The 14,658-nt window shown below is 42.3% G+C and overlaps 1 protein-coding gene and 1 non-coding gene across 5 annotated transcripts in view; both read left to right on the top strand.

Annotated features, from left to right (window-relative positions):
- The window catches only part of slc27a6 (solute carrier family 27 member 6), a 297,206-nt gene that overhangs the window by 175,021 nt on the left and 107,527 nt on the right, over positions 1–14,658 (top strand). For all 4 annotated transcript variants that reach the window (XM_077496912.1, XM_077496911.1, XM_077496910.1 and 1 more), the window contains exon 2: positions 13,680–13,889. In XM_077496912.1, the coding sequence (XP_077353038.1) occupies positions 13,680–13,889 (210 nt within the window). The remainder of the gene's footprint in view (positions 1–13,679; positions 13,890–14,658) is intronic.
- Positions 6,387–6,459, top strand: trnak-cuu (transfer RNA lysine (anticodon CUU)). The gene has a single exon. It is a non-coding gene; the product is annotated as a tRNA-Lys (tRNA).

The following is a 14,658-nucleotide window of genomic DNA, read 5'->3' as shown; positions in this document are numbered from 1 at the left end:
GTTTCATGCTTTCTTCTTTTGATCTTGTCCTTTAAGGACTGTTGCGTTTTAACATCTCATTAGCTCCTCCTCCTTTTCTTGGGGGTTGGCCTTCATTACACAATTATCTTTTCTATATACAAAAATTTATTTTCTTTTAAATAGGAGGATTTTTCCAATTTATTGATAATCAATTTTCCTAGCTTTTTTGATCTTTTGACTACTTATCTTCATCATGTCTGGCCCGCAATTCAGCCAATCTTTCTTGCATCTGATTTCGTAGAAACTCTTAATAATCAAACTACAGGGCCGTTGAGGGTCCTGGTGCTTTCTCCTGTTCAAAATTCACGGGTGTTTGATTAGACTTCTGTACCTTGGCTTCTCCTTCCGCAATTCTTTTTTCCAATTTTCTAATCCTTTCTCTCATTTCTCTTCTCAGGGAGGCTTCTTCATGGAATTGTTGAACTAAAGACACCCAATATGGCCTAAATTGACCAAGATCTTTGAAGAGATCATGTAGAGTCGGTACTAATCGTCTTGGGGTATTTTCTACTAATTCTTTACTCATTTCTAACCTGGTTATTCGATTCTTCAGTTCAGCAATCTCGTCTTCCATCTGCTTCTTGTTGTTACTTCTCTGAAGATGTGGAAGGCTGTGGACCCTGGCGTCTGTTCCAAAGGCGTGACAAAACTACCTCGAGGTTCTTATATTTTCTTACCTCGTCGTCCTCACTATCTTCGCTCAACTCGAACTTGTACTCTTCCTCTTCTGGTTCCTCCTTGTTAGGGGAGGCGCTCTTTCCCTTTACTGGCCCTTCCCTCCATTCCGCCTTTGACCTCGCGGCTGGAGTTTCCAATACTTTACCCATCTCCATCTGTTCCTCCTGGGAAAAAATGGAATGAGGGGCCCTTCTACACTTTCTCACCAATTCTTTCCATCTAGGTGATCTATACTCACATGGATTTGCCTTGTTAAAACTAGGACATCCACGTAGCGACCGATGCACTCGGCGGTCGCCAACTACATGTCCTTCACCGGTACAACCCGGGTATGGACATCCTTGCCACCATTTTTTCTCTGGGCGACTTTTATAGTCAGATTTTCCCCTGACATGGGTCACTCGCTCTTGCCCGAGCCTTCCCTCACTTAATGAATTCGCATTAAGTTTTTCTAGCTTTTCTGTGGCCACCTGGGCTAATGCCATCATCTTCTCATTACCACTAGGCCTTATTTTTTCACTCTTTTCATCTCTATAGGTTCTACCACTATACATTCTTATCTGTGCACTACTATGGCACTCCCTATAAAAAGTACATTTGGGGTGAAGCCGCTTGGCCTCCTCCTCCGTACTCATTGACACTTCCATTCCCAATGAGTATATACCCTCATAGGGTTTCATGGCCATCATTATTTTTACTTTTATCCAGTATCCTGTGTCAGACCTCGTATCTTGTTGAGGCGACACCACTGGACTCACCCTTACTACTGCTGTTTTAGCCTTATATTCCATTTTATCCAATGTAGCGTACATTAACACATTACTACTACACATACTACTAATATTTATTACCCTTTCTTGTAGGACGTCAGGTAATGTTTCCATCGGAATATCCCCTCGGGCTAGCACACCATTGATTACTGTGGCCCAGGGTACCCCTGGTTCAACTACACATTTAGGTTCAACATATATTAGAGTTGGCGTCGCCTCCGAGCCAACAATAAGCGGAGCCGGGCGATACTCACCTCCTTCTGGCGGCCAGTTGTTGTAAAGCAGCGCCTGAAATCTTGGGTCGCACGTCCTCTCGTTTATCTCCATCGGCCAATAGGTCAGCAAATCGGAACTCAGCGACTTTATCGGGGTTTCCGCTCTAGTTAACTGCCACCCTTCGGCTTCCCCAGCTCTTATCAGTGAACCTCTTTCCATTCTCATCCAACAATGTTGACAATACAATACCTTCTCTCCATCCCACATACATTTACAATACTGTGCATCTGTATTCTCTTGCGGGGCTAAATCCCACTGAACATGCACTTTTATTCTAGGTAGGCTCTTTATTCTACAGTATCCACACACCTGTATTTCAAGCACCTTAGCCGGGCCTATTTTACTCAGGTCTGGCTTAAAGCCATCTACCCAATACTTATTGGCTATATTCCACTGTTCCCTCGACTCCTCGTTTCCACTGCAAATTACACAGGTCGAGACAAACGGTTGCCAATTAAATTCCTCCACTCTATTACTAATATATCCTCTCACTGCATTCATCCAAAGATTAAATGCCTTACCGACCATTATCACCTTCTCCGTCCTCCGCACTATGACAGCTCCTTTCATCATAACGAGCCTGACAAAGTCCGGAGGGACTGGTTCCATTTTTAATTATTTGTCTTACTCCTTAACTTCAGGCTGAATTAACTGGTATCGGTTTTAGCTGCTCTACCCCTTGGAGTCCCTTCTTTTTCAATCGCACTGTATTTCTGTCTAAAACTTCTTCAATGATGTCAGATTGGTCATACCTTGCTTTTACTGCCTGGCTATCAGATGGACCATGAGATTTTATCCACACTCTCTGTCCTACCTGAAATGGGCACTTTCCTTTCTGAGTGTTTTCTGTACTTTGCATTCGTCCTACTTCAGGAGCGACAAAGGGGCGCTGGTTTAACTCCTCTGAAGGGGAAGGTCTATCTGCTCTGCTCCTCCCATTCAAGTCCTTGACCAACTCCACCAATTTTTCACTCCATTCTTTTCCATTAGCATTTTTCCCGAGCCAACTTTTAACTAGGCCAATGGTTCGTTCAGCCACGCCATTAGCTTGAGGGGTGTAAGGCGGAGAGTAAGTCCTTATTATTCCCCACTTTTGACACCACCTGTCTATTGTAGCGTTTTTGAAATGAGTTCCATTGTCAGTTCTTAACTCTCTCGGTATGCCTAACCACATACAACCCTCTTCCAGTGTTTTTAGTACGCTATTAGCATTCGCATTACGTACCGCTTTTAATCCAAAATGTCCTGACATCGAATCTACAAGCACAACAAGATACTTCTCACCTTTAGTGCCGTTTACTCCCATGGGGCCTGCTACGTCCATGCAAACTGATGCCCATGGAACAGTGCTTTTAATCGTCAATCCGTCCACTCGCTGTCCTCGGCGTCCTGCATTATACCTATTACACAACTCGCAATTTCGTATAACTGAACGGATTTTCTTTTCTGGGATCCAAAGTTCCAGTTTCTCCAGCTCTCTCTTTGTGGGCAAGGCACCTCCATGGCCTAGCGCTCCATGTACGGCCTTAGTAACCTCACACACAAACTCATCTGGGACCACTTTTCCTCCTTTGGGAGTATTGTCCCATTTTTCTGCTCCTACAATTACCAATCTTCTCTCTTGGACGTATTTATCTATTTCATCATTTCCTCTCCAGTGAGCCCCCTCCTTGACGTGGGCTTTCTGGTGAACAACATCGATAGTCATATTTAACCTTAACTCGGCTATTTTCTTCCATAACTCAGCATGAGCAATTTCTCTACTCCTCGCTCCTTCAAACCCATTTTCTTCCCAAATGGATAAGTCCTCTTTGAGCGCCTGAGCACAATAGTGACTATCGGTTATAAGTCTTACTCGACTCACGTGTAATCTTATGGCCTCTAACAATCCTTCTAACACCGCTGTAGCCTCTCCTGCTTGGGCACTACCAGGAGTCTGACCTTTTCGGCGGCATATCTCTTTACCATTGTGTTTCAGGATGAAGCCCCAGTGGGCATACTGGTCTTCACCCTTTTTGGATCCATCTGTATATAGAATCCATTCATATGGTCTCTCCTCACTATTTACAGTTTTCGCCTGTTTTTTAGATATGGATTTTGCTGGTCCTATCTCTAGGTCAGGGTCAAGCAGGATATCTTCCCACCTCCCCCATCTCACATTCGTCGCTTTAGTACTTTCTAGTGTGTCTTTACGCAGGTATCGATGTACTTGACTCTGCGTAACAACTTTTATGCCTTGTCCCTGGGCTAGGTCTTTTAATGTTCCCCAATATTTAGCAAGAACTGCTAATTCTCTCTCCTCCTGGGGAAACTTTTTCTCAACATTATTTATAGTGTAAGTCCATAGTGTCACTAAGCCGGCACCTTCATTACTAACACTTACCATTGCATTATCTTCATCACATTGTATCTCGGCAACCAACCTGACTTCCAAGCTTCTCGGTTCGAGGCGTATAGCATTTTTTACTACGTTTTTAAGCCCTTCTAAATTCTCTTGGTCTTTAGCTGACCAAGGCCAATCTTTTGTTTTCTTTTCGTTAGGAATTTTACGCAATCGAGCATAAAGGGGTCTCGCAAATTTCTGATAATACGGAACATGATCTCGAACATAATTACACAGTCCTAATATTTTCTGTAGCTCGTTCTCGGACGTTGGAGGCAAAATCTGTTCTATTTTCTCTCGATACGCTCGCGACAGCCCCAAGTCTTCAGACACTTGGAATCCCAAGTAATCTACCTCAAACCTGGCCAGCTGACACTTCTTAAGATTTAGTTTTAATCCTGCCTCCGTCACTCGTTCGATTACGGCCTGCAGAATCTCCAAATGTTCCTCCTCCGTGTCACTAGCGATGAACACATCATCGATGTAAACTGTGACTGGGAGACCTTCCAAAATATGCAAGACAGCTGATTGAAATACATTCGGGGAGTTCTTATATCCCTGCGGCAACCGCTGCCAAACGTATGCTTTTCCTTTATGCGTAAACGCTGTTTTCCCTTGTGATGCTTTGGCAATTCTCAGGGAAAAGAATCCATTTGCAAGGTCAATACATGATTTATACTTCTTTACTCTTAATGTTTTTAAAGACGCCTGGGGGTTTATGAGGCTCGCTCGGTTAGCCACCGTTCGGCGGTTTAGAGCTTTAAAGTTAATGACTGGCCTCCATCCCCCTCCTACCGCTTCAGGTTTTTTAACAGCTTGAATTGGGCTATTGGTAATAGGGTTTAGTTCTTCACGAATAATGCCAAGTGCTAATAATTCTTTTACAATTACCTCCATTTCGGCCACTGCTCCGGGGTTGAGGGGATATTGCCTCACTGGCGGATGTACCCCCCCAATTATAATATGCACATAATTTGCGCCTAAATCACCGCAATCATTCTTAAAATGTGCGATGGCGGCTTTGTCTAGAATTTCACCTAATTTCTTTTTCCCTTCCAGTGTTAACACACTGTCTTGGATTTGTTGGGCTTTTACGGCAGGTACATCTACTGATTTATACCATTCTTGGTCGGGTATTATTTTTGTAGGGCCTACTTTCACTAATTTAGGTTTTAGTTTTTCCCATCTCTTTTTCGCAACTTGCCTTTTATTTTTAGGTATTTTCATTTCTTCTGCATCTTTTAATGTCAACAAATTGTATGGTCCTAACACCCACACAATTCCCTTCCAAATCCCTACCGGCATTTTGGCAATCGAGCCATCAGCTACCATTACTTTTAGGTGTCCAATTCGTTTTAAGGCTCTACGGGTCATGGACACCTCGGCCCCTGTGTCTACTAAATAGGGCACTCCCTCCACCTTAGCATAAAGGTTATCCCCTATTCTGTAAACCCCTTCTAGGGTGACCCGTGCCTTTGTTTCCATTATTTCCCAGGCCCCCCGGAGGCTGCAGCCTTGCGAGCCTCGAGGAAGGCCTTCCTTTCTTCTGGGTTCAGTTTGTCAAATTCTTCTTTGGGCATATATGCTAGACCTGGTCTTCGCACTGCTGGCTGTTGTCTTGGTTGGGGCCTCGTCTGCTGTCCTGGCTGGGTGGCCTGTCTCTGATTCCAGTTCGTTCTCTGCTGCTGAGGTCTCACGTAGGGGACAGTCTGAACTGGTTGCTGAGCTCCCTGCTGGACCTGCTGTTCGCTCCCTCGGGTGCGACTAGCGACTGGTCCGGTTCTCCTTTTCTCAGCGTTGTGCTTAGTTAGGCGATCCCACTTCTTAACGGAGGCTTCAATTTTCAGCGTCGTGCTATTTGGGGCCATTTTCACAAAGACAGCTTCGTTCCCTCTGTCCTTGACAATCATCCGCAGCACTTTGATATACCTATTTGGAGATATAACTTCCTTAATTTTGTGCCACACATTTAGCAGTGAAACGTCCCTTTTGAGTTGCTCTCTAGCCCTGCTAATATGGGCATCTTCATCCTCATCTTCACCGTCCACCCATCTTTCGTAGACCTGTTGTGGTGTTTCGTATGGTCCGACAGGGCTAGCGATGATGTACTGAAGCCATAATTTCTTAGCACCATCTCCTCCTGGGGCGTCTCTAATCATAGGCCATGTCTCAACTAAATACTCTTTAGCTGTCTCTAGCCTACCTTTTTGGCGAACCAACTCCTTCAAGGTCTTAAATTGTTGCACCTCCCCCTCCATGTCCGGCTAGCTCAGTCGGTAGAGCATGAGGCTCTTAACCTCAGGGTCGTGGGTTCGAGCCCCACGTTGGGCGCCACATGTCAACTTCCGCTTACCCGCAGGACTTAAATCGGGAAATATGTCCTGATCGACTCTCCAATTAAAGGGTTAGAAATTCCCCTTTTTCCTCACCAGCTCTAAGGCGTCAGCGTGAGGAGACGGGAATTAAATAAGCCGATATATCAAAGTGGATTCACCTAGGTTTGTTCACTGTCATCTTATCATGAGGCCAATCCGTTTTCATACACCTATCAATCCTGAGTGAGTAACCACACACCCAGAGCCCAGGAATGCTAGCATGTACACCTCACTTCATTGGCAGCTCCACTTCTCTGAGTTGTTTGCATTTGTTATTGACCTAGTAATTTAATAATCCTTGTTAGGATCATACGGATTTGTTACATATCAAGCAGGAGTATTTGACTTATATTAATACAAATGGAAGCATTGGTTAGAGGTTATTCAAATGCACTTACCTTCCTCCAAACGTCCGTTACTGTTGTCCGTCTTGGGAAAAAATAATGAGGTGGACTCATAAAATGTCCGGAATAAATAAAATAAAATCAAAAAAATAATGAGGGCTCATCAAACGTCCCAAATAAAATCATAAACAAACATTAAGGTCTTATAAAACGACCAAAGAATAAAAATAAAATCATAAACAAATGTGAAGGTCTTATAGAACGACCTCAAATAAATAAAATAAAATCACAAACAAATGAGAAGGTCTTATAGAACGACCTCAAATTAAAAATAAAATCATAAGCAAATGAAAGGGACTTATTAAAACGTCCGAAAATAAGTATAATAAAATCAAAACAATATGAGACAAGATAGTAGAATGATTAATACAAACTTTGTCTTTTAAATAATTTTATTGACGATAATAAGATAACCGATATGAATCATAAAAATCACATTTAATGATAAAACTTTAAATCAATCAAAATAAAATAAAATAAAATAAAATAAAATAAAATAAAATAAAACAGGAGATTAGGAATAATATAACCTTTTACAATAAGCTTTACAAGATTGATCATTCCTCGGAAAAGCTTAAGACCTGATTGACAATAAGATGTTTTTGGCTGAAAATAATTTTGAAGATATGAGAGTGTATTAAATGGCCCCCACCCTAACACGCGATTAGTCATTCATATCTTCCTATTATACATCATTATTGCTAAAAGATTTGTACATTACCAATCATTGAAGAAAGGGTCCAACCACGGCTTAATCCCAGTCCTTCGTAAAAATCCAAAGTCCAGGCAGGCAGTTATATTCCATCTTCGAGAATGCACTCTGTACAGACACATCGCAGGGTAAAAAGGGGGCCTAGCTCAGAGTTGGTGACGGCCTTTTATACTCTTGGGCCACACCACTGACTCCTTCCGGTGAATGTCTCTCCGCGCACCTTCTCATATCAAAGCGCACTTGCTGGAACTCATTTTCAGTAATTTTCCACAGACGAGCCATGAAGATGAATCATGATGAGGTCATACATTCCTTACAAATGTGTCATGGATACACAGCGTTGCATGATGAGTCATACATAAAAATATGTCAAGGTCTTCAGCTCTATTCGACAAATGATAAACGTTAAAATCAATAAAATCATATATATATTAATTAAGCAAGCATGAATAACATATATATACATGACATGTTAGATCCCAAATTCTCTCAGCTTGAACTTAACAGGTTAATTCTAATCTATGTTGCACATCTTGTATATATCTTTGTTAAATCAAACAATACATACAGATAGTCTTTTCAATGCAGTTACAGCAATATTATCAGCGATAAAAGTCAGTATCGATTATAAATGAAAGAAAAGAAAAAGAAAGACAGGAAAACTTCATAGTTGGCTTTCAATGTGTTACAAACATTGATCCAAAAATCAGGTTAACAATTATCGAATATAGATTGTGTTGTGTATTATTATTTAATTCAGGATATCATTTATTTATATTTAATTTGTATCTTATATGGAATGTCCGGGCAATGCTGAGTGGGTGGCTTAGTTGTACAGGTTTGGCGGCATCTGGTGGTTACTTTGAGGAACTACACCCAGAGGCCAAAGAATGATTCAGTCCTATAGACACCAATTGGTCTCTAACTAAGAATTGAGTCTAGCCCATTAATTTGCTATCTCATTTTACATGATATGGCGTTTCATCTGACCCACTCAATCCACTCAATTCAACAGGTGATAACAGAAAAATGGCTCCATAGCGCCACCTACATAGGTTCAACGGATCCCTGTCCCGCTACGATTGTCCGACGGCTATGAAAATTGTGTGGCACCTGTTGCACATCCCGATGAACAAAAACCTATTTGATGTGTGTCCCCTAAAATAGACAGAAAGTGAGGTATGATCATCTGAATGTCCAATTTTGGCCCAGTTTTGCACATTTACATGGATCATACTATTGCCCGCTTCTCCTACACGGTTAACCCGATTGACTTCAAACTTGGGCTGTACCATCTCAACACCTGGGACAACATCATGGTAAAAAATCAAAAAATTTTGACCTACTATATGACGGGGGTGAGGCATCAAATTTAGAGTTTCAAAACTCTTAGTAAACGTAGTATTGCCGGTTGTACGTTTAACCTAGAGCTACGAAAATTGGTACACATATGTAACAGACTATGATCTACAAAGAAGTCTGTTGGTGCCATATGCTAAACCCAACAGGAAGTCCGCCAGAGGCGGGGCATCAAATTTTGCGTTTCAAAATTCTTACTTAAAGAAGCATTCCCGGCTGTACGTTTCACCTAAAGTTACCAAAATTTGAAGACATATGTAACAGCCCTCAAGGTACAAAAAACTCTTTTTGAACCATATGCTAAACCTAACAGAAAGTCCACCATTTTGATTTACTTTGGAACGTGTTTCCATTTTTTGGGCCATTTCATAGGGGTCTTATTTTAACGAACTCCTCCTACAGAGTTTATCCCATCATCTTCAAACTTGGTGTGATTCATCTTAAGATGTTGAAGATGAAAAGTTATTGAAAGCTTTTTATTTCGTCGCACGCTGTTGCCGTGGCTTGCACTTGTTTGCAAAGGAAAAAAATTCTTCTTAAGGAAGAATTCCCAGTTGTACGAAGCAGCTAGAGCTACGAAAATTTGTAGACATATGTAACAGCCCACGATGTACAAAAAAGTCGCTTGGTGCCATGTCCTAAACCCAACAGGAAGTCCCCCATTTTGTGCTAAAAAAAACCCCTCCTCTTTAACGAAGCATTCACGGTTGTACGTTTCACCTAGAGTTATTATAATTTGGAGGCATACATAAGAGCCCACGATGTACAAAAAAAAGTCTCTTGGAACCATATGCTAAACCAAACAGGAAGTCTGACATTTTGATTTACTTTGGTATTTGTAGCCACTTTTTGGGGCCTTTTATAGGGGTCATATTTTCTGCAAAACTTATCACATCGTCTTCATTCTTTGGCATGTTTCATCTTAAGATATTTAAAAAGTTGATGAAAAGTTATTGCATTATTTTATTTTGTCACACGCCTTTGCTGTAGCGATGCATTGTTTGCAAAGAAATTTTTTTTTGAGAGTCTAAACATGGGCAAAAACTCACAAAATTTTGCACACAGATCAGATCTCTCACGAACATGAATATTTTATAATTTGTTGTGCAATTTGTAATAAATGGCTCAGTAGCGCCGTCTAGAAATTTTTATGAAGTATATCCGATTATATGGTTCAGCTAGATGTGTGAATATTGGGAGGCATACCTATCAGCCTAATACTTCCAAAAATTATTCTATAGCCATGTGCCAATTCATTTTGATTTGATTTTAATTGTGCATCATTTTTGGCCTTCCATGAAACTTTGCAAACACAAAGCATGTCAAAAACATTTACAATTTAGACGGTTTCCTATGAAACAGTACCCCAACATGCCAGTACCCCGACATGCAAATACCCCAACGTGGCCCGGGTTGCGAGGGCCCTATATAGCTGCTCGCAGCTCTAGTCTTTTTTTTTTTTTTTTTTTTTTTGTCCCACCTCCCCGACAAACACTGGCCGACGCGTCTCTCTTGGCAGGACAACACACGATGATCGGCTGGTGTCTTGTCGCGTTCAGACGTGTAGTGTGACTACACGCTCCGTCCACGACACGGAGCGAGTTTGTCGTGTAATATGACAAAAAAATCGCGTTGTCTGACGTTGGCATTAGTCAGCCACTGATTGTGATTGCTGACACCTGGTTCCAGTACCACTCATCTCACCAGTCCTGCAAGGACACACCCACTCATGCACACACCCATACACAAAAAACAAGCTGCAGAGGAGACCTGACAGGTTCTGCAGCAGGGACGTCAATCGAAAACATCCATCCATCCATTTTCATAACCGCTTCTTCCTCACAAGGGTCGCTGGGGTCAATCCAAAACACACTAGCAAATTGACTTCTCAATGGCTCAAAATGAAGTTAAAATTTAAAACTAAATTCAGCTTGAAAACTGCAGTATTGTGGAATAAAAAAAAAATAGACCTATGTATGTATATGTATGTACTAGGGGTGTGAATTGCCTAGTACCTGACGATTCGATTCGTATCACGATTCACATGTCACGATTTGATTTGATACCGATTAATCCCGATACGAATTTATAAGTCGATTGTTGCGATTTTTTTCATTCAACTTTAGAAAATACTAATCAGTAAACTTGTAGAGTGTAAGATTTATATGAAAATGTATTTATTTATCTGAAACTTCAGTCTAATACAGGTTGTAATCTGTTTCATGTTTGAACAGCATTAAAATAAAATATTAAGGCTTAATGTTCGTAATGGCGTAATGTGTGCTTAAAGTGTGAACCCTAACCCGAAGTAAGACGTTTTGTTGAATATTTTTCCATTAAGAATGAAAGTTTAAAAATCGATTCAGCCGCCTATTGAATCGATTCGAGAATTGCGCGATGTAGTATCGCGATATATTGCCGAATCGATTTTTTTTAACACCCCTAGTATGTACATATATATGTATGTATGAATGTATGTATGTATGTATGTATGTATATTTATGGGTCGTTCAGTCCCTGTACGACAGTTGCCAGAGTCTGGTCCGCATTGCTGGCAGGAAGTCAAATTCGTTTCCAGTGAGGGTTGGACTCCGCCAAGGTTGCCCTTTGTCACCGATTCTGTTCATAATTTTTATGGACAGAATTTCTAGGCGCAGCCGAGGCGTTGAGGGGTTATGGTTTGGTGGTCTCAGCATTGCGTCTCTGCTTTTTGCAGATGATGTGGTGCTGTTGGCTTCATTAAGCCGGGATCTCCAACTCTCACTGGAGCAGTTCGCAGCCGAGTGTGAAGCGGTTGGGATGAAGATCAGCACCTCCAAATCCGAGACCATGGTCCTCAGTCGGAAAAGGGTGGCGTGTCCTCACCGGGTCGGGGATGAGACCCTGCCCCAGGTGGAGGAGTTCAAGTATCTTGGTGTCTTGTTCACGAGTGAGGGCAGGATGGAGCGGGAGATCAACAGGCAGATCGGTGCAGCATTTGCAGTGATGCGGACTCTGTATCGGTCCGTTGTGGTGAAGAAAGAGCTGAGCCAAAAGGCAATTTACCTATTTACCGGTTGATCTACGTTCCAACCCTCACCTATGGTCACGAGTTGTGGGTCGTGACCGAAAGAACAAGATCCCGGATACAAGCGGCCGAAATGAGTTTCCTCTGCAGGGTGTCCGGGCTCTCCCTTAGAGATAGGGTGAGAAGCTCGGTCATCTGGGAGGGACTCAGAGTGAGCCGCTGCTCCTCCGCGTTGAGAGGAGCCAGCTGAGGTGGCTCGGGCATCTGGTTCGGATGCCTCCTGGACGCCTCCCTGGGGAGGTGTTCCGGGCATGTCCTACTGGCAGGAGGCCCCGGTGACGACCCAGGACACGCTGGAGAGACTATGTCTCTCGGCTGGCCTGGGAACGCCTTGGGATCCCGCCGGCGGAGCTGGTTTAAGTGGCTGAGGAGAGGGAGGTCTGGGTTTCCCTCCTAAAGCTGCCAGCCCTGCGAGCCGACCTCGGATAAGCGGTAGAAGATTGATGGATGGATGGATGGATGGATGAATGGATGGACCTATGTATGGCAATACATGAAGCACTTCCAGTGGAAAGTTCAGATTGCATAACAGTGTACGTTACAAGCCACGGGGATGCCATTGGACTGAAAAATAACCTCTGCCGTTAAACCTGGTGTTGAGTAATAGGGGTTTGTACTTTCCAACGTTGAAACATCAAAGGTTTTTACTCCTCAACGAAGAAGAAATATGCTCAGCAGCAACCCCGAGCCAACACGGTGGTACAGCACTATGTTCCGTGTCATCTGGGTTTTGAGTTGTCGCGTTTTTCTCATGTTTACTTGCCAACTAGAAGCTAAATGCCACTTTACACCAAACGCAGAAGTCCTGTGCCAGAATTTCGTCACAGATATGTGCAAAACCTGCTGACTAATATTAATAATGCAAATACAGTACCCAATAAACAGCATTATATGTGCCACCTGTAATTACATAATTATTATGGTATTATGTAGCACTATGTTTGTCTGACCTCTGTGCAGGAACAGGATATGTTTTAAAGAGATGGGTTAACTAAAATGAGCTGTATGAACCGAAAGACCAACATCAAAGTGTTGTGTGCGGAGTCGGATCCCAAAGCGCAGACACAAACAAGGTTTTAACTATTTATTCACAAAACTTGACTAAAATGAAAAACAAACAACAAACATCGAGAATCACGAAACGCCAAGCCCCCTTCGGCTGCGGAGAAGCACAGCGGAACAGTGAGCAATAATACGATACACACACAATTCTCAGACTGAACCTACAGGCAGTGAATCGATCTGATTGGTTGCAGCAAGTAAAAGACTAAAGAACGACATCACAAAGGTCTAACATCACCTAAAGGATTAAACATTGACATCACATAGCCTAACACTAGTTGAAACTAGATGATGGTTATATGATGGTTACATCAGTTCAAAACGGACACTTGTCACATCAGTACAAAACAGACACTTGACCTCACGGTCGTGAACCCAACTTAACAGGTCATGAACTCAAACTGAACCCTGGCGTGACCCCAGACATGACACAAAGAGCCTACAGTGGAATCTGGTTTTGAAAAATTGATTCAGTTCACAGAGCAAATTCATTCTTGAACCAAGGTTCAACAGTAATCATATTTTGTTTTTGTTTTTTTCAATAAATTGTGACGTATGTTTCCTTCTCTCAGATTTAGTTGAATGTCTTCATGGTATCGTAAGCAACCTACTGGAGGACGACATTCAGGTGTGGGCAATGAAGAGCCATTGTGAAGGCACAAAGGTGGAGTCCGTGTTGGATCACATAGACGCTGCCACTGACAAACCTTTACCAGCAATTTTACGTGCCACCACCTCTCTCAAATCCCCTACCCTCTACATCTTCACCTCTGGAACTACAGGTGAGTATCACCTGTTTTGTTGTGTGGTCAAAGCACAGGGACACCTGTCAGGTCACTCACGATCTCTGCATAGATGCTGGGTGATATCACATTTCTTCTCATAGTAAACAATGAAATAGAATCATCCATCAATCAAATCATTTTGTCGCTAATTAGTATTGGCTTTTGCTTACACATTGGCCAGTGGGGGGCCACCGGAAACATACAAAGAGCCACCAGGTTGGCAAATGGCACTGATTTAAACGATTATACTATCATTCAACCAATTTTTTTCATTTTGCTTTTTGACTTGTGAGCAAAAATCAGATATGAGTGCCGAATAGTAGCAGAACTCACTTCGCAATCAGCATCAGTTTGGAAGATAGTGAGCTATTTTTTTTATTTCCACCGCCCCACTTGAATTTCACTGTCAAATAAACATAAAAAGCAAGGGTAATACATCTTGTGTATTTAACAATCACAAAACTGTCACAAACAATGCAAAATGCCATAGACAGGCGATATAGTATTAATGTAGTCATGTTCCAGGGCTGCACAAGTGCGCGTGCATACTAAAAATGGTCCTATGCGCACCAGATTTGTTTGCCCCAGTGCTCTTTTGTGTTCCAAAGAATCTTGCAACTCGCAGGCCAGCCAGTCCAAAAGTCAAGTCAAGCAGCAGCTACAACTGCTTGAGAATAAAAGACTATTAAGACATCGATGTCTATGTACAGTACTTGTAAGGCTTTTATTTTTGAAGTTGGCATTGTGAAACGTTGCATATTATCAA

The sequence above is a fragment of the Festucalex cinctus genome, chromosome 15 (genome assembly GCF_051991245.1).
Source record: "Festucalex cinctus isolate MCC-2025b chromosome 15, RoL_Fcin_1.0, whole genome shotgun sequence".
Taxonomy (NCBI): domain Eukaryota; kingdom Metazoa; phylum Chordata; class Actinopteri; order Syngnathiformes; family Syngnathidae; genus Festucalex; species Festucalex cinctus.
The sequence above is the reverse complement of the archived record's forward strand: the minus strand, read 5'-3'. Positions and strand labels throughout refer to the sequence as shown.